Below are 19037 nucleotides of genomic sequence, written 5' to 3' on the forward strand. Positions count from 1 at the left end.
GAAAATGATTCGAAAATCACATTTTTTCGAGATAGAGGAAATATTGACCGCTGCAATGTTGTAGAGCAGTAAATTTCTTATAAGAATATGCTCATTATAAAACGTTTAAGTTTTCTCAGAGCTCGTGAAAGAATTACATATGCGTTTTGACAAGTTTTGCCCCAGTCTCCTCTAAGCTTTTTGGTAGGTACTAAAAAAAGTTGATTTAGGTTATGCAAAGTTAAACCTTAAAAATTCAATAGATATATTTTTTGAGACAAAATCCTTTAATCTGCTTTCAGATTGATTTTTATAAATAGTTTATTTATGCCAAATGTTTTTTAAATTCAAAAAGTGCTACAGTTTTAGAGGTTAGGTTATGGAGCCAGGGGGGACGGGTCGGCTTGTTGTGGACATAACCTTCAAATTTCTAATGAATGCTTAAACAATTATTTTTATAAATTTCCCTTATTTCAGTGACAAGTAGAATGAAATGCGATGTTAGAAAATTATTTATCAGATCTATCACTATCACCATGATTGGACATTTCAAAAGTTAATATGCGAGCGACACATAATTTTCTATGAGACATATGATTCTTCTGATAAATAGGTTATAATTTTAAAATTTGTCAAAGTGGTAAACAAACAATAATTTTTTTTTAATTCTGCCCTTTCAGAAACTTTCAAGCATATGATTTATTAAATAATTCCATAAAATATTTTTTAGGTTAGTATTTTATACACGAGTACTCGCAATTAACCTATATCAGTATAAAATATTCCGTTTTGAGGTTATAGGCTTTTTAAATTTGGGAACATAACCTTCAAATTTGAGGTTAAAATTTAATACACATTTAAAATTAAAAGAACTTTTTTAGTTCAGCGATTTTTATACTTTAATTTAATAAATTAATAAAATAATTAAATTAAAATAATAATTAAATTTTTGGTAAATTAATCTTCCCGTCCGACGCCAAAGGGTTAATAAAAACATTCCGAGGTCGCTTATCGGAGCAAAATTTCTCAAGCCCAGGGGCAGTGACAGTCCAGTGCTGGTGCAAGATGGTTGGTGGCGGAAAGTTCGGACCCCTTGTGGGTGCAATTGACGAGGGAACATCCTCAGCCAGAGTTATTCTGTTTAAAGTTGAGACTTCTGAGGTTGTCTGCTATCACCAGAAGGAGATCAGGCAGATTTATCCTCAAGAAGGCTGGGTGGAACAAGATCCCAATGAAATCCTCGAGGCTGTTCAGGAATGTCTCGAGCGGACAGTGGAGAAATTGCGTGAGTTGGGAGGTCAAAAGGAGGACATTGTGGCTCTGGGTGTGACCAATCAACGGGAGACGACTGTGGTGTGGAACAAGAAGGATGGACGACCTCTGCACAATGCCATCGTGTGGCTGGATATGCGGACATCTGCCACGGTGGACGAATTGCTGGATAAAGTGCCCAACAAGACGAGGAATAAGAATTACCTAAAGGTGGGTGTGCTTTTGGGGGGGATTTTCAGCTCATGCTGATAAGATAAGTGGCATTTTCAGCCTCTCTGCGGCCTGCCCCTGTCACCCTACTTCAGTGCCGTGAAGCTGCGGTGGCTGATTGAGAATGTGGCTCGAGTCCGGGAAGCTGTGAAGGCTGGGAATTGCCTCTTTGGTACAATTGACACCTGGCTTCTGTGGAACCTCACAGGAGGCGTTCAGGGGGGTCAACATGTCACAGACGTCACCAATGCCTCTCGCACCATGCTCATGAATATCGAGACTCTAAGATGGGATGCCAAACTCTGCAGCTTCTTTGAAATCCCAACGACAGTTCTGCCAGAGATCCGATCAAGTTGTGAGGTCTATGGTCACATGGCAAGTGGAGTACTTAAGGGGGTTCCTCTGTCAGGGTGTCTGGGGGATCAGCAAAGTGCCTTAGTGGGACAACAGTGCCTGGAAAGAGGCCAGGCGAAAGCTACTTACGGTACAGGGTGTTTTCTGCTCTACAATACAGGTATGTGAAAAGGAATTAGAAGGGTCCTCCCGGTTAACCCTTTAAGGACGAGAAGCTTTCCGTTGAGCGAAATTCAATGAAATCAAGTTTCCCTCGATATTTAGGCCTAAATAAGAGATTTATAGTTAAAAAGAAATTTTCCCATCCCTAGGAGTCCTGGAAAACTATGGGTCATATATGACCCAATCGTCCTTAAAGGTAAAAAGCACAAAATTTTCCAGACGGCTAGTTTACTCTGTTATTTTTGTAGGAGGAATAACTTGAATATATTTGTGATAATAAAAAGAGTTATTTAGAGTACCGTCGTTACGGGTGAATTTGCACGTTTTTTCGCTATTTTTCAACTTTACCCTCTAAAAGTGGATAGTTAAAGTGAAGGAAGGGGGTGATTGGGTAAAATTAATTGTATTCAGTTGTTAATGAATGGATTTTATGCCACTAACATTAATTTTATAAAATTTTACTATGTTTAAAAAATCAGGGAAAAAGGCTTGCACTTGGGATAAGGTGCGGGTGACCTTGCACTTTTTAATAAATACTAAAAAATCAACAATTTCTGATAACAAACGACAATGAAGATCTTCACATCTAAGGGTAAGATGCACGAGATCTATAAGATGACGTGGTCGCGATCTTGATTTGACGTTTCTGTTCGCCATTTTGAATAACTGTCAAACCCTAAAACTAGTCCGTTTGGATTGAAATTTTAGTATGTTGTAGCTGATGTCAAGACCTTTTCAAAACGTATCTATGTTCCTGTCTACGTCAAGTATTTACCTAGATACAGAGGCTCAAATTTTAAAATTTTGTAATACTCATATTTTGACGGTCTTTATTTTTTAATATTCAATATTTGAAACCTAAACGAAATGCCTCAGTTACCATTAAAAATGGTTGGAACTTTTATTTTATATATTTATTTACTCTAACATAATTAAAAAAATAAACGAAAAATGCATTTAATTATTTTTTTTTATTTTTTATATTTGCGAAAACAGTTTTTAAGATTCTTAAATAATGCGCTGTTATAAACAAAAACATTACTTTTCTTTTTTGTTTGTTTGTTAGATCTCATCGCCTAACGATAGCGCTGTCTTTTTTGTGATGGTTTTGATAAAAGAAGCTCCTCGTAGTTCTGTATTCATGAAAATGTCAAAATTTTAAACTTGGATCCCTTATATCCAGGCAATCACTTGGCCTAGGTCAAATTTCATATATGTTATGAAAGGGCCTTGACATCAGCTAGAACATACTAAAATTTCAGCTCAATTGGATGAGATTTTTGTTTTGACAGTTATTTAAAATGGCGGACAGAAAAGTCAAATCAAGATGGCGACCATACCATCTTGTAGATCTCGGTCATTTTATCTTAAGTTCCCACAAAATTGGATAATTTTTAGCCAAATACTTCTATAATAAAGCTTTAGAAAGATCATTATATGCAATTTTATAGCATAAATCATGTGTTCTTAGGAAGATAATAGGGAAAAAAATATTTTAATAAAACTAATCAACAAAATCGAAGTAGATTATGCTAGCCAGATAAATTTAGATTGGATTTGGGCAATCTACTACTCTGAAATCGATTTTGGAATTGCACCTTCAGATAACTTTTTCACGGAGCTGTTTTTTGACAAAATACCTATATTAGCATTTCATTGACTATTACTGAAACTACAAGAATCCTTTTGGGGATCATTGTACCTTACTTGGTACATAACATATCCCTATATACTTTGACATGGTAGACCGGATCGGCGAAGACCATCGATAAGTGCTAGAATTTATGAAAATCTTACGGACAGCATAGTGTAAAGTCACCCGCAACGACGGTACGAGTAAAAATTAAAACGCTCAGAAATTAATTTTAAAAAATCTCATTCAATTTTTGGTCTCAAACAATCTTGAAGACTTGTACACAAAAACAATATCCAAAAAATTAGAAATATTAAAAATGTTAAAATTTAAGCACCAACGTGAAAGTTTGAAAATTCGTTATTTTTGAGCTCAAATATTTTTTATATAGCAAATAGCTGGAGATTTGCAAAAAATATTCTAGATTCCTTACATCTTTCTACTTTGTGATTAGGTACAAACATTAGAAAAAAATAACTTCAGGTAGTCAGAAAAAATTATTTTCTCTATGGGTCACGGGTGACCCAGTCGTCCTTAAAGGGTTAACACAGTAAGTCCTTATTAAGGACTTAATAACTTGCAAAAGCTGCAACATTTTGGTCAGTCATATCCGTCTTTAATGCAGGAACTGTTTTTGTTGACTCCACCCATGGGCTCCTGACCACTGTGGCTTACCAAATTGGTCGAGAAACGCCTCCCGTGTATGCCCTGGAGGGATCCGTGGCAATTGCAGGGGCAGCTCTGGGCTGGCTGAAGGATAACATGGAGATAATTGCAAGTGCCAAGGAATCCGAGGCTCTGGCCAGAAGTGTGGATAATACTGGAGATGTCTACTTTGTTCCAGCATTTAGTGGCCTCTATGCTCCCTATTGGAACCAGGAGGCTCGGGGAGTTATCTGTGGGATCACAGAAGACACCCAACAGAGCCACATTGTACGTGCCACGTTGGAAGCTGTCTGCTTCCAAGTACGTGATATTCTCCTGGCCATGAACAGTGATTGCGGTATTCCTCTGCAGAAGCTCCGTGTGGACGGAGGAATGACAGAAAATCGGCTACTGATGCAGCTCCAGTCCGATCTAATTGGTCTGGAGATCATTAAGCCCAAGATGGCAGAAACAACGGCTCTGGGAGCAGCTATGATGGCTGCCTGTGCTGTGGGCAAATGGGATGTGAAGTCCATCGAAGTGCCCATGGAGAGCATAAAGTATGAGCCAAAAATCGGAGTTGATGAGCGTGATATGCGCTACTCAAAGTGGAAGATGGCCGTGGAGAAGAGCTTTGGCTGGGACATTTGACCCTCAGTAGCCTCGAATCAGACAGCTGATGATTGGTGCTGAGAGCAGAAGATCTCAACAAAAAATTAAACAACAATTTTATACTTGTCCTTATAATTCCTCAAATATTTTTTTTTCTACAAAAATTCACATCTCTCTTTCAGAGAACATCCAGGAGTTTCTTTTTTAGAGCAATTTGAGTTTGCCAATACAGTTCCTCATCATCAATGTTGACGCATAAGCTATGATTTTTATCATTTTATTTTAGTGGATTTTAGTCATTTTTTTGCAATATTTTATAAATTATTTTATGTTTTTATGCGGGATAATTCTTAATTTTTAGTAAGTTGTAAGATACAATATATATATATATATTTTTGGCAGGAACTGTAACTCCAAATCTCTCAAAATTGCTCAGTCCAAATAGTATACAAAATCTATAAATATATTCTGGATGAGGCTTATAATTCCAAGGACTCAATATCACTTATAATCAATTTGTAAAAAATGCCTTTTTAAAAACATTTACACAATAAAATGAACAAAATTATTATACGATATTTGTTATTCATCAATATTATGCTATTCCCCCTCCGCAAAATCCAAAATATTTCATCTCTGATTCCTAATCTGAGATTTTTGCCTGCGGGGAAGTCTCTGTCCGGAGAATACTGCTGCCGAGAGGGAGAGATTGGTTCACAAAAAAATGGGCAGGATTTTGTTGTTGTTGTTGTTTTTTTTATGAATCTCACAAAGCACGTGTGCGCATTAAGACGATTGGTGCCGTATTTTAGAAGAAGTAGAAAATCTCATCCTATTCATCCGGCGGAAGTGGTTCCAAGTCATTGAGTATCCCGCCGACAGCACCCTCTTCAGGCTCCACCACAAACTCACGATTCCTCATTTCACCTTCCCCAGCAGCCTGAGCCTGAAGACGCTGGGCAGCCGGAAGCGGATTTCCGCCTAAACGTAGTTAAATAGAAAAATTTCTGCTTCTTAATTGAAGGATTTGCGTCAGTTTCACTTGAGGCTCAAGTAAAATGAAAATACAGGCATGTCAAAATTCCAATCGGATCATAAATGAAACAGGTGCAAAACTCATTGAAAAGAATAATAAAGAGAAAATAACTTAAAATTTTATTTTTAAAGTGAAGAAAGTCTTGAATAAATTATTTCAGAATTACACTTTTATTCATAATTTTTTTTCATTATCTTCTTGACTTTGATCACATTTCGTCAATCACATGGTTTATCAAGACCTTTTTAGAATATATCAAATTACTTTTGTACAGGGTGAGTCAATTGAACTGCAACTAAATTTAGATCGTTATAACTTTGAAACTGTTCGGGACAGCCAGGGAGGCGTCACGCAGTACAAATATATTTGAAATTCTGGTATTGGCGCTATTTTTGAGACAGCGCCATAAATTGCGGCTAGTCTGCGAAACTGAAATTTCGCGTCAATCGGAGCAAGCAAGAAACGTCAGTTAGAGTTTTGCGCGAAAATGTTTGCGAATCTGTTTTTAATAATATCGTGCAAATTTAGTGAAAAAACAATAAGGTGCGTGCCGTGGATGCAATGATGGACTGTCTGGAGGAATACTGCAGGAGGAAATTTAGAAACAATCCCTTAAAATTGTCTTTCTACAGGTGAGTGTTTGAAGGTGGTGGGAGTCTCATTTAAAGTTGTTACACGCACGTTTTCTTTACTTTGGCTAAGCAATTTATATACTATAAGGAAGCCAATTTCATAATCCATGCGTCTGTGATTTCAAACTGCGTGTAACAACTCGATTTTACGCATTTTTTTGGCTAAAATGTGAATGCATCTCTTTGTGGTGAAAAATGAGAACGTTTGACCAGTGGCGTAGAAGGGCGCTTTAGCAAAATTCGTTTAAAAATTTCTACTGTCTTTTCCTTTCGATTAAACTTAATTAAAATGAGTAGTGGAACTTATATTTACTAAAATTTTATTATATTTACAGTTTCCGATCTGATTAAATTTCAGAAAGTGTGGAAGCACCACTTGGAAATTGAAGGAAATATCTTCAAAAGCAACCGTATGTGATTTTGCAGTTTGAGGAAAAGATTTTGATCCGCAAAAGCATGGCAAGAAAATGAAAAATATTTTAAAAAGGGGGCCGTTCCAAAGGTAAGAATTGCAATAATTAATAAATTGTATTGAGTTGAGATATTATTAGTAAAATGTAATCATTGTTGTGTCTCGTATTAAAAGAATCTGCTAAGTCGCTTGCAGAACGTCTAGGAACGCATTCCCTTCAATATATACTTGTTTCGTACTTTTGGAGTTTTTGGGCAATTGCACTATTTTACTATTTTATTAATTCTTCTATTTTAATTGCTCGAAATTAAAGAGAATAATATCTATAATCCAATGATTTTTAATAGTTTAGGAGCTTTTTTTTTTGTATCCCCCCTTCCCTAACCCCCCTTACCCAGGTCTTAGGTCATGAGACCTATTTTGACCAGTTCCCGATATTTACACAAACACCTAGCACATTATTTGCTGTACTCTAGTTTAGGAGCTCAAATGGTATGAGATAGTAAGTTTCAGTTCCAAAACATTCTCAAGATACCCACATCGTGAGCATACAATGGTTCATATTACAGCTCAAGTAAAAAATTAAAAAAAAAAACGCTTCAAGATATTCTCAAAATGCGTACAGCTTAATCCTTTAACGACAAGACATTTTTTACGGACCGAAAATCAACAATAAAAATTTAACCGATAAACAAAATCAACGAAACATCTTACATCTGACTTTAAATAGAATCTGATTCAGTGCATTTTTGAGCGATAGGGTCAAAAAGCCCTAAAAATTAAATCAATTTTCTGACAATACCAATGAATAATAATTTTCAATCTAATGAAAAATATTATGTATGAGCTGTATGAATATTGTAGTTTGTTTTTCGAAAAGGTTTTGCCTAAAAAAATTAGAAGTATAAAAAATAATAAAATCATTTTTCTATATCAGAATCTAAAAATTCGTCATTTTTGAGCTTAAATATTTAATAAATACTCCCTCCGTCCAAAAAAAACGTACGTTTGAGAAAAATTCTTATCCCAAAAAAAGTCGTGCGTTTGGAAGGAAATCACTATGAAGAGACGGCGTTAAGTAAAAATTTTGTTTATTGTAAATATCTTATGTACATACTATTCTACATCTTCACAGGTAATATGCAGGTCCACCCACGATAGTAAGATAAGAAAAGGAAGTTATTAAAACTTTTTTATTTTGAATATCTTCAGTAAAATTTAAGTGCCAAATGATTAGAGATGGAGACTCAGGACCTTCGGGCCCTCCCATAAGTCGATCCTGGGTCCAGTAACATGCCCCTCATATCCCCCTCACCCCTCTCCTTCCCCTCAGCAATTATGTTATTTTTGGGATTGCTCGAAAACACATCGTGTGATTTTTCCAGGGGAACGGGAGGAGCGAAAGAAAGGTAGAGGCATATTAATAATCCTCAAGTTAACTTACGGGGGGTGGGGGGGGTCGTTCGAAGACACCAAGCCTATATCTCAAACCATTTAACACCCAGATTACAGAACGTAGAGAAAAAAGAAAGATTAGTTTTGTTTTGCTTTTTTTGTGAGAGGCATTGTTGTGGTATAACGAAAAGAACTATCAAATAGTGATTCCAACAATGGTTAACCGGTTTCAAAAAAAAAAAAAAAAAACAGTTAACAGCCCTATCTTGGAGGCGGTTTCAAAACCGGTTTTTAGAGAAGAAACCGCTTTAAAACCGTCTTTTTACAAGAATTTTAATATTTCTCTGAAGCTTAAATTTATTTCTTGAAAACCAAGATACACTGCATGTTAAAAATCAGCTTCCATTTGAAATATGCAAAAAAATCGTGTAACGAGTAGCCCCACCTTGTCCTACTGAGAAAACATTTGCAAAAGATTTAGTACAATCTTGTAAAAAAAGAAAATTGTGAAAAAAAGATATCTTTAAGATAGCAATTCCGTATCTTACCATCGTGGGTGGACCTCAATATTTTCACTGAAATATTTACTATTAACAATAATATTTACTTTTAAAATATTTACTACACAGTAAAAAAATTTACAACCAATATCGTTGGTAATTTTTGCACGAGCATTATGGTTGTGAGGTTTGTGTATTGGCAATGTTGTGTATTGTCAATTTTATAAAATGGCTTCCTGTCTACATATAATTTTGATTGTAGAGCAATTTTATTCGGTTTATGTGTATTATCTATGAAAAGTCTCTATATTAAACAAAGAAAAAGGAGAAAAAAGAAAAAAAAAAACAAAGAGGGTCTGAGACTTGAGCTCATAACCTTTGCGTTGATAGTCTCGCGTTTTCCGGCTGCGCCACGAACTTCTTTACTTCTCTTAAGCAAATGGCCAAGAGTTGCATCGTCAATTTTTCTAATTTACATGATGCTTCCTCTGTTTTCTGTTATTACATAATTATTCCTCATTTTTTACGACTGAGGCATATTTTGAGAATTCAATAAATGATTCTAAAAAACCATTAGACAGTTAGAAATGCGAAAAATGACTAAAATCTTAGAAAAATTGCAATAGTAAACAATGAAATTTTGACAGTTCTCACACAAATTTTCCAATACACAAATTTCATTACACAAACTTAATTTTACTAGCATTATGTTAGTATCTTACTACAAATATGATAGTAATTTTGCAATTTATAACCAAAATGCTTGTGACATTACACAACTTTTCCCATACACAACCTTATTTCTCACACAATTTTTTACTGTGTATTAACAATAATATTCCGTAAAAGCATTTCTTCATCCCCAACTTTTTTTCAAACGTACGACTTTTTTGGGACGGAAGGAGTAGCATACAGCTGGAGATTCAATCGTAAAACGGTAAATGCGCTTGAAATCATGCACAGTTCAGTCAAAAACGGTATATGCGCTTAAAATCACCCACAGTTTAATCATAAAACGGTAAATGCGCTTAAAATCATGCACAGCTCAATCATAAAACGGTAAATGCGCTTAATATCACGCACTGCTCAATCGTAAAACGACTAAGAATGCACTTAAAATCACGCGCAGTTCAATCATAAACGGTTTTAAGAGTAATCTTGACCGTCTATGATGAGCTGCGCGTGATTTTAAGCGAATTTACCGTTTTATGATTGAACTGTGCGTGATTTTAATCGCTTTTACCGTTTTATGATTGAACTATGCGTGATTTTAAGCACATTATCCGTTTTATGATTGAGCTGTGCATGATTTTAAGCGCATTTACCGTTTTATGATTGAACTATGCGTGATTTTAAGCGCATTTACCGTTTTATGATTGAACTGTGCGTGATTTTAAGCGCATTTACAGTTTTATGATTGAACTGTGCGTGATTTTAAGCGCATTTACCGTTTTATGATTGAACTATGCATGATTTTAAGCGCATTTACCGTTTTATGATTGAACTGTGCGTGATTTTAAGCGCATTTACCGTTTTATGATAAAGCTGTGCGTGATTTTTACCGCATTTACCGTTTTATGATAGAGCCGTGTAATTCAGCATAATTTTAACCGCTTTGTGATTGAACTGTCTGTGTTTGTAGAGCAATCTTAAACGTTTTATACTTCATCTGTGCGTATTTTAAGCACAATTTTGACGAAATTAATTTAATTTTAATGACATAACATGCTCAATTTTAACCCTTTCTAGCTCGGGTGAGGGGGATCGGGGCACCTTATGTTCAGTATTGATCGAAAGTTCATAGGCCCAGTTATAACATACTAAAATTTGAGATCGATCGATGCCATAGGGGCTCTGTTATTGAAAAAAAAAAATTTGGGGGTGTTTCGAAATGGCGGCAGGAGGGGGTGGGGGTGGATCTGACATCACCTACTTCTAGCCGCCCATCGACATTTAACATCTGCCGAAAACCGCTTGTCGATATCTCTTTCCGTTCTCTCTCCAGAAGTGTTTATACTACGGACGGACGGGACGTCCACGAAAATCGATTTTTGGCGCATATGATATTCGTGATCTATGAGCGTCAATACGTGTAAATCCAAATTTGGGCCCGATCTGACGAGGTTAGATTTCACCTGTGACCACAAAAGCTGAGATTGTAAAGAATCTCAGCTAAAAAATTGAAAAATGTTTTTTAAAAAATCCTAAAAGTCGGGTCGGATAAATATTTAAGTAATACATGATATGCGCTAAAAATCGATTTTCGTGGACGTCTCGTTTCGTCCCGTCCGTCCTTCCATCGTATTACCACTCCTAGATAGAGAATTGTGAGAGACATCTATAAGCTGTTTCTAGCAAAGGTTAAATGTCGATGGGCGGCTATAGAAGTATGTGATATCAGACCCACCCCTACCACCCCCGTCCAGTCTGAAGCTATCTGGATGAAATTTTAGTATATTGTATATGTGATAGAGACTTTTATAACGATGGTTGGCATCCGTCCCCACTCAACTCTACCATACCGCGATTATCTAAATTGAAAGGACTCTATATTTAACGTTTATTAACCAATTTTAATGAACTTTCTTTTTTTTCATTGTTCTTCGACAGACATTAAATTCTATAACAGGAATTAGTTCTCCATTGATAAATCAGACCAGAGTCAGTGAGAAGAACTGTACAGACTGTATACTCAAATTTGCTTGACATAACCATGGAACCAGAATGCTTCGTGAGCAACTGAAAAAAGGAAGCAGGATGAAGACCGTTATTGGAAAGTGTGTGAGATGAACAAATTATCACAATGGGGAGATTATAATCATAGATGCGCAGAAGCATACACATTAAGAAAAAAAGAGACATTAAGGTTCGAATGATGTGTCAAGATCGTCAAGATTGATGAATTTCTAAAAGGACAGCACAACAAAAACACATTCCTTACACAGGCAGAACAGTTGAATTAATTTTTCGGTCATTCATAATATGATAATTAATAAAATTTAAAATTACAAGATAAAATTAATTTATAAATAATAAATTGAATGTATATAGCAAGTATATTGCTTAGTACAAAAAAGTTTTAGGATAGCACTGCAGTTTAATTAAGATTTAATTTTGTCATATTTGAAAAAAAAATTATTATAATACATCAACTGGCTAACCTCACAAATTAACTTTCATAATTCTTTGAGATTTTTCCAATATTATCTTTCTGTGCTTTTAGTTCTTAGCTATCTGCAGATTTAAACTCAAAACATCGCAATGATGTTGTCAAACGTATATGTTTTTTATCGTATTTTGAAAAGGGATGATGTTAAATAATTTTTTTTTTCAAAAACCATTAATGTTAAATAAAAATTTGTAAATTTTAACTTTTTAGTGTTCTTTAATATTTTGAAGTTAGCGAAATACATGCCTTTGATAAATTGTATGATTTCGCTACATATCTAATTGCTTTCAAGTTACTATTTTTTTAAGTTAACGTGTATAGCAATTCGCTGTAATTTATATAAATAAAGTTTTTAATTAAAATAAGTTCACCTCTTTTCTTTATAGTTTGTATGTACATTACAATTATGTAGCAGTAATCATGAAAATTAATCACTAAATTACTAGCTTTGTCCCAAAAAAGTCGTACGCTTGGGAAAAATTTACTGAATAAGAAATGATTTTTGTAATTTTTTTGTTATTGGTAACAATCTTAAATATACTTTCGTTCCAGAAAAAAGTGTAATTTATAACCTACGCCACTGTGTTTTCGTTAAATGAAATTATTCAAAAATTATGTGTCGCTCCTGGCGACATCTGTTACTTATTCTGAGTGGCACGAAATGTAAACAGCGACACTTTTTAGAGCTCCGTGACTACCCCCTGGGGACAGCAATGCTCAAATTTTGCATAAAGTTAGTTCATTTTATTAGTTACAAGCCCACAACAAAAGCATTTATGAATTTTTTTGTGATTTTTTTTATCCGTAGGGTGGAATCACCACTTCTCGCCAGTGAGTGCCCCATTTTTCGCCACTTAATATTGAAATCGCTATTTTTCGCGATTTGTGAAGTAAATGAGCCGGAAAGTTCTTTGTACTTTTACTGCTGCTACGTATAGAGGCGAAAAATAATAATTTTTCGTTTTGGATTTATGATTTTGAGCATTTTTTAGAGTAATATTTTAAGCAAGTGCATCGAATCTAATATTTCTTACCAAATACAGTAGAACCCCGCTATATGCCATCGCTCTATAGTCCACAATTTATCGACCGTTGATTTCAAAACACTGATTTTAAGTTAGGTTATGTTTTTTAGTACGCGGACATGCAATGTTGTCATAATTATTTTAATATTTTTGGCAAACTTTATTGACTACAGTAGACTCTCACTCAATCGGCTCTTTTTCAATCGGGCGTCAAATTTTGTTGACAGTTTTCACGCTTAATTATGAAGCTAATTTGCTCAAATTCGCTGTAGTTCTTCCTATTTTATCTTGATTCTTTATAATTGAGCACTTTTTGTGGAATTTACAAAGGCTTTGACGCTAAATTCTATCGCTAAACCGGATGACATTTTGCCCCATATTCACGATTGAGAGAGAGTCTACTGTAGTTGTGATAATTGTGATCCAGAATGAAGAGAGCGAGGACAAGTGTACCACAATCGCAAAGAAAGTGGAAGCCGTCGAGCAATTTCAATACTAAAAGTCGTTGATAATTTTAAAAAATGACATGGACTATAGTGAGCCCCAGGTGACAAATCTTGAACCAAATACAGTAGACTCTCTCTCAATTGGGCATTTGGGGCAAAATGTCATCCGGTTTATCAATAGATTTGGGCGTCAAAGCCTTTGTAAATTCCACAAAAAACGCTCAATTATAAAGAATCACGATAAATTAGGAAGAACTACAGCGAATTTGAGCGAATTAGCTTCATAATTAAACGTGAAAATTGTCAACAAAATTTTTCAAATTTTTCGCCCGATTGAAAAAGAGCCGATTGAGCGAGAGTCTACTGTAACTCGCGCTGTATAATCAATTCTCTTTTAAGTTACGAGAATATTGCTAATTTACGGGCCAATTAATTTATGACAATTTCTGATCCAAAAGACGATATATACAATCCAGTCTAGCTCTAGAGATTGTCAAGATATAGCAGTTTTTTAATACAGCTGATTTTCTTAATACTCTTTTTTTTATTAAATTTGGATATTTTCAATGATCTAAACGAAAAATTGTATATGGTCCTTTAAAGAAAATATCGAATTATTATTGATCACTTTAAAAAACAATTTTCGATTAAAAATGGGTTTGAAAATTAAAGATTAAAGATTACATAGATACTAAAACTCCTTTTACTCCTCAATTCTCAATTAATATCACTTTTATAAAATCATTATTCAATCAAAGACTGAAATAGTAACGTTCAATATTTTTGCGCAAAGGGACTGAACAAAAAAAAAGCTATAACTTTCTGTAGCATTGCGGGTTTGTTTAACAAATTTTAGAGGGCGCTAATAGCAAAAGAACAATCTCAATAAAACAATTTGTACTCACCAGCATCCAATTCGATGATGGGATCGGCTGTTGCTTCAGCCAAATTCGTCACGGACTTGGATTTGACACACTGGAAATCCACATGACGGCTCTTGGCCTCTTCCTTCTCCCACGACATGTGAATAAATGGACGCTGGACATAATTGTAAATCACTTCAGCACGTCCACCGGGGCGCTTCTTGACCTTCTCCTTGTGCGTAGGATAGCCCTCAATGCCCAACCGAATCTTCTTCAAGCCCCTATCCTTCAGCACTTGCTTTGCTACATCGCGATTTTCGATGTACTTGAAGAAGCGATAGAGAACAGTACTGGAGACAGCTGCAGATTAGATATTCAGGACAATCAGCCAAATAAATCCTTGCTAGAACTCACAATAAATTTATTCTCTAGCTTACTTTGAAAGTATTCCTCGCCCATTTGCGGAGGATATTCCTCATCCCAGTCCACAACATCATCGTCAAGGAGAACAACAACATGACACTCTCGATCACCACGCTGAGCTGAAGCCACCATCAGCGGCAGAATAAGCTCCTCCAGGAACACCTCAAATTGACACCGAGCTCCTTCGTCGCTGAGCTCATGCAGGAAACCTCCTTGAAGCGGAATGTGGTCTTGCAATTAATCACAATTCCATAGATACTCTTCTCACGTAACAACAAACACACAGAGTCCTAATAGTTATTTTGCATGGCTAGTTTCTACACCTAAAGTGATTTTTTCTGACCCCTAATTTTTGACCTTCTCGTCCTTAAAGGGTTGATCCTTCAAGGACAAGTGGATCTCCAGTAGAAGGATTTCTTCTAACTATTTAATTTAAGAGGATGAAATAACTTTTTAAGAGTCAAAAAAATTGTTTTTGACTTTGCGTCAGCGATGGGTGGTAATTGTGATGATCTACAGGTTCTTAAAAGGTTAAGATTGTGACCGTTTTCGAGATAATCCTTAAAATACGGTAGGAAAAAAAAACAATGCCATGACAAATTATCTGCTTTGGGAGCATCTGCAATGCCTCCAAGGCATGTGGAAAGGAACCTGGCGAATTAGGTATTAAAATGTGCTGAAAAGTAGTAACCCTCTGACAAAAGTTCAATTGCTGAGCACCGGATAAAATTGCAAACCCTTTCCATAGAAAGGATCTGCAGTCAAAAAGAAGTCCTTAGAAAGGTTCGGTCAATCAAAAATTCCTTAGAAGCACTTTAGTTATTTAAAAAAATCGTACAATTTTACATGAGCTCAGAAATTGCTATTTTTGAAAAAAAAACTACAAAATTTAATTCAATTTTAATTCTGCATTTGAAGTGAATACAACAATGTAAGAGATGATATTTAAGAGAGGGAATTTATTATAAAGGAAACCTTTACAGCTTCGTAATGTTGCAGCTTCATAAAGTTGCTTTTTCCATTTTACTAAAGGAATCTAACGAATCTAACCCATGGCGTAGCTTAATAAAAAGTGAAGATTGTTTTCACTTTTTCTTGTAAAAATTTTGCGGATATTTTACAGCGTCTTAAACAAATTTGCTCATAGTTCATGTATTATTTCGGCGAACGTTATGATATGCAGTAGGGTGGAGTAACCACTTATCGCCACTTTTAGAAAAAAAAGTGAAATTAACTTTGTTATAACTTTTGACCTCTTATTATAAGATAACTCAAATTTAATAATTAATAAATAATAAGATAATGCAAAGTTAGATGTTTTGGCTCTAGATTCGTTAAAAATATAGTCCTACAATTTAACGCTGGACTAACTTAAAAAACTAATTTTTATTAACAATGCAAAAAATACCCATTTCGTCGCCACTTTTTACCACTTTTCGCCAGTTTTGTAATCACTTTTCGCCACCCATTTGGAAAGGTTCAAACTCAATTATTTTAGGTAATGTTATGAAAAGAATACATTCAGCATTTTCTTTTCCTCATAATCACCTTATTATTATTCACTTTGAATTAATTTTCTTCGCTTTTATTTGAGAAATTATTAGACTATTGCAGAAAGTAAGCAAAAGCAGATTCAACAAATGAGAATCTATGAAGTGAAGTTAGCGTCGCCTATTGAAAAGCAATGCCGACATGTGGTAAATCAATTTTAGAATATTACCTCTTTTCGCCATGCCCCATTTTTACTTAAAAATAATATAAAATAAAGTAACTATTAACTAAATACAAATTTTATGTATTCCACGAAAGTAATTATATAGTTAATAGAGAAATTAATTATCCAAAAACGTAAATTTTGTTCGATAAAAATTTCATAACACTTGGCATAATTGGTAAGAAATAAAATATTGGATTCCAGCGATTCCAGGCATTTGATAAAAATATTGTTCTAAAAAATTCTCAAACAGTTAAATTTAAAACAAAAAAATGTGTTTTTCGATTCAATAAGTAAGCAGCAGTAAAGATACAAATAATTTTACAGCTAATTTATTTCACAAATGGAAAAATTGCGATTTCGATAAAAGCGGGGAAAAGTGGGGCACTGGCGAGAAGTGGTGCTTCCACCCTATGTGTTTTTAGATAGCTTTTAGTGCACAATTTCGTCTATTCTCTTTATGAAAAAAACTTGCCATTAGGTTTCAGTGCCACTATGCAAAAACGTATGTGAAAATTATTGTCGAGAGGCCCTTGCCATGGCCACATATTCTTAGTTTGCCCAACAACTCACAAGGTTCTGTGCAAACCGGAGGGTTACCTTTGTAAAAAATTCCTTTGAATTTACATTTTCCTGTCGATGGAAATCCATGGACTTCCAGGAATTTCGTGAGGTGGGATTACGAACCTAAAAAGTTGGAGTTTTTCGGAGGAGGACATTCGGTAAATAATCTTGAAACTTGGACTTCATTTTTCTGTACGAAGCTGCAAAGGTTTCCCCTCTTTGTCCACAAACCGAATTTGCAATGTAAGAATCACACCTTTGTAAGCTGAGATAGGCTTATCGCTCGCTTTTTATTTATTTGTTTATTGAAACTGAAAAAAGAATGTAAATAAAAAAATCTTTGAGGAAAAATTTCAATTTGAAAGTTCATTGACCTTATAGCTTTTCTTTATTCATCCAAATTCCAATTTATTTAGGACTACGGTACCAATAGCTAATGTTTAAATGAACTCACGCTAATCCTCGAGAATAATTAGCTGGGAGAATTCAACAATAAAGGATCAGTTAAAGGAGATTTATGCAAAGAGGCTCCAAGAAATGATACTAAACTCTCAGTGTACGACAATCTGTAATCTAATTTCCTGCATTGTCTTCCCCAAAAAATAATTGCACGCCCATTGATTCTAAGAATTTTGAGTGTTTTTCTCGTATAAAATCTGAGTCATAAGAATTCGATAAGAACGTGTAGAGCAAAAAAATCGCTAAATTGGTTTAACACGACGCTCTTAGAAATATTATCACTCTCATTTTAATCATCGTACTGAATGGATTGAAAGAAGTGATAAAATATGCCAATTCGGATTTCGTTTCTTGGTTCTCAAGAAAGATTCTTGACGGGCAAAGAGAAAAAGTGAGAAGGAACTTTAAGAGGTACTTACTTAGATTCTGGCAGCGAACTGTGGTTGCATCGAAGGGCACGAGGAGGTAGTCACAGGCCTCACGGAGTTCCTGGACAGACACAGTTGGCGGGCATCGGATGACGCCGTGCTTGTAGTAATCCAGGATGATGCGGAAGACACTTGCGGAGATTCCTTCAGCCACTTCGTACTCCATGCGTTCGTTGGGATGCGTAAACTCGATGCCGGAGCTGAACATCCTGCCCAGCATTGTGTTGGGATGGGCTGTGAAGAGAGTGGGATCGATGACGAAGCGAGAATTGTCTACAACGAGAGTGATGCGTTCCTCCAGAATCTGCCCACTTGTGGATGGTGCCGGCAAGTTTGGCTGCTGATTCTGGGTCTGGGTGGTTGATTGGGGTCTCTTGTGCTGATGAGGCTTTACTCCAACAGCTCCAGCTGTCCCATGTCGAGGATTCCTGAAGAGAAAGTCAAGAGGAATTCAGTTAAAATCTCCTGTAAATTGTCTGTGAAATTTCTGGGGAGTCTGGGTAGAGTTTTCAGGGTGTATTTGTGTTGTTTTCTCAACCAGGAAGAGCATGCGGTGTGGAATGTGGACTTGCCTGTTCTGAGCTGTGAAGGAGTGGGTGCAGGTTCGCTGGACCAGACACGATTTGGGTTTCGAGCAAGATCCATAGCTACACGCGATTCGATGGCAGGGAGACAGAGAGAGATAGAGAGAGAGAGAGAGTAGAAATTGCCCCCCAGGCCGTGACTAAGCCACCCACCCACCTCCCCGGAATGCTGTGCCCCAGAAAAAAGAGCCCTCACCTCGTGCGATTCTTGAAAACTCTCCTTCGACGATCCTCCGTGGCCTCATTGTAGTCCTCCGTGTTGCTGCTACTGTATGAGCTATCGTTGTTCTTATTGTTGCTGCTGCTCGTATTGTTGGAACTCATTTTCTTTCTCCTCACCCAAACTTTCTTTGTGTTGTAAATTTTTTCTCAGACTACTTTTCACACCACACTGAACTTTGCTGCTTTTCTACCAAAATATCCCTTTCAAAATTGACCGTTATGTGCTTTAGTAAGCAATTTTTGGTAAAATCTTCGCAGTCACCGTTGAAAGGTTTCCACCAAATTGCACGAATTTCTT

The 19037-nt window shown here is 35.7% G+C and overlaps 2 protein-coding genes and 1 long non-coding RNA gene across 9 annotated transcripts; 2 read left to right on the top strand and 1 right to left on the bottom strand.

Moving 5' to 3' along the window:
- The first annotated feature begins 949 nt into the window (after positions 1-949).
- Positions 950-5443, top strand: LOC129800864 (glycerol kinase). The gene is made up of 3 exons (XM_055845568.1): positions 950-1461; positions 1522-1975; positions 4236-5443. The coding sequence occupies exons 1-3, from the start codon at positions 1045-1047 to the stop codon at positions 4904-4906; spliced, it is 1542 nt and encodes a 513-aa protein (XP_055701543.1). The 5' UTR covers positions 950-1044; the 3' UTR covers positions 4907-5443.
- Positions 4983-19000, bottom strand: LOC129800865 (BTB/POZ domain-containing protein 10). 7 transcript variants are annotated; one of them, XM_055845570.1, is made up of 6 exons: positions 18714-19000; positions 18506-18580; positions 17925-18361; positions 14783-14980; positions 14388-14705; positions 4983-5848 (listed from the first exon to the last, which is right to left on the bottom strand). In XM_055845570.1, exons 1-6 carry the CDS (start codon positions 18839-18841, stop codon positions 5700-5702), a joined length of 1305 nt encoding a protein of 434 aa, XP_055701545.1. In that variant the 5' UTR covers positions 18842-19000; the 3' UTR covers positions 4983-5699. The 7 variants fall into 7 exon arrangements, with proteins under 7 accessions (XP_055701545.1, XP_055701548.1, XP_055701549.1 ...); XM_055845573.1 differs by having other exon boundaries at positions 4983-5874; positions 14783-14998; positions 18714-18952; XM_055845574.1 differs by having other exon boundaries at positions 4983-5874; positions 18714-18950.
- LOC129800867 (uncharacterized) lies at positions 6246-12373 on the top strand. Its single transcript, XR_008751657.1, has 3 exons — positions 6246-6535; positions 6871-7037; positions 11453-12373. It is a non-coding gene; the product is annotated as an uncharacterized LOC129800867 (long non-coding RNA).
- Positions 19001-19037: the final 37 nt, after the last annotated feature.

The sequence above is a fragment of the Phlebotomus papatasi genome, chromosome 2, assembly GCF_024763615.1.
Source record: "Phlebotomus papatasi isolate M1 chromosome 2, Ppap_2.1, whole genome shotgun sequence".
Classification (NCBI taxonomy): domain Eukaryota; kingdom Metazoa; phylum Arthropoda; class Insecta; order Diptera; family Psychodidae; genus Phlebotomus; species Phlebotomus papatasi.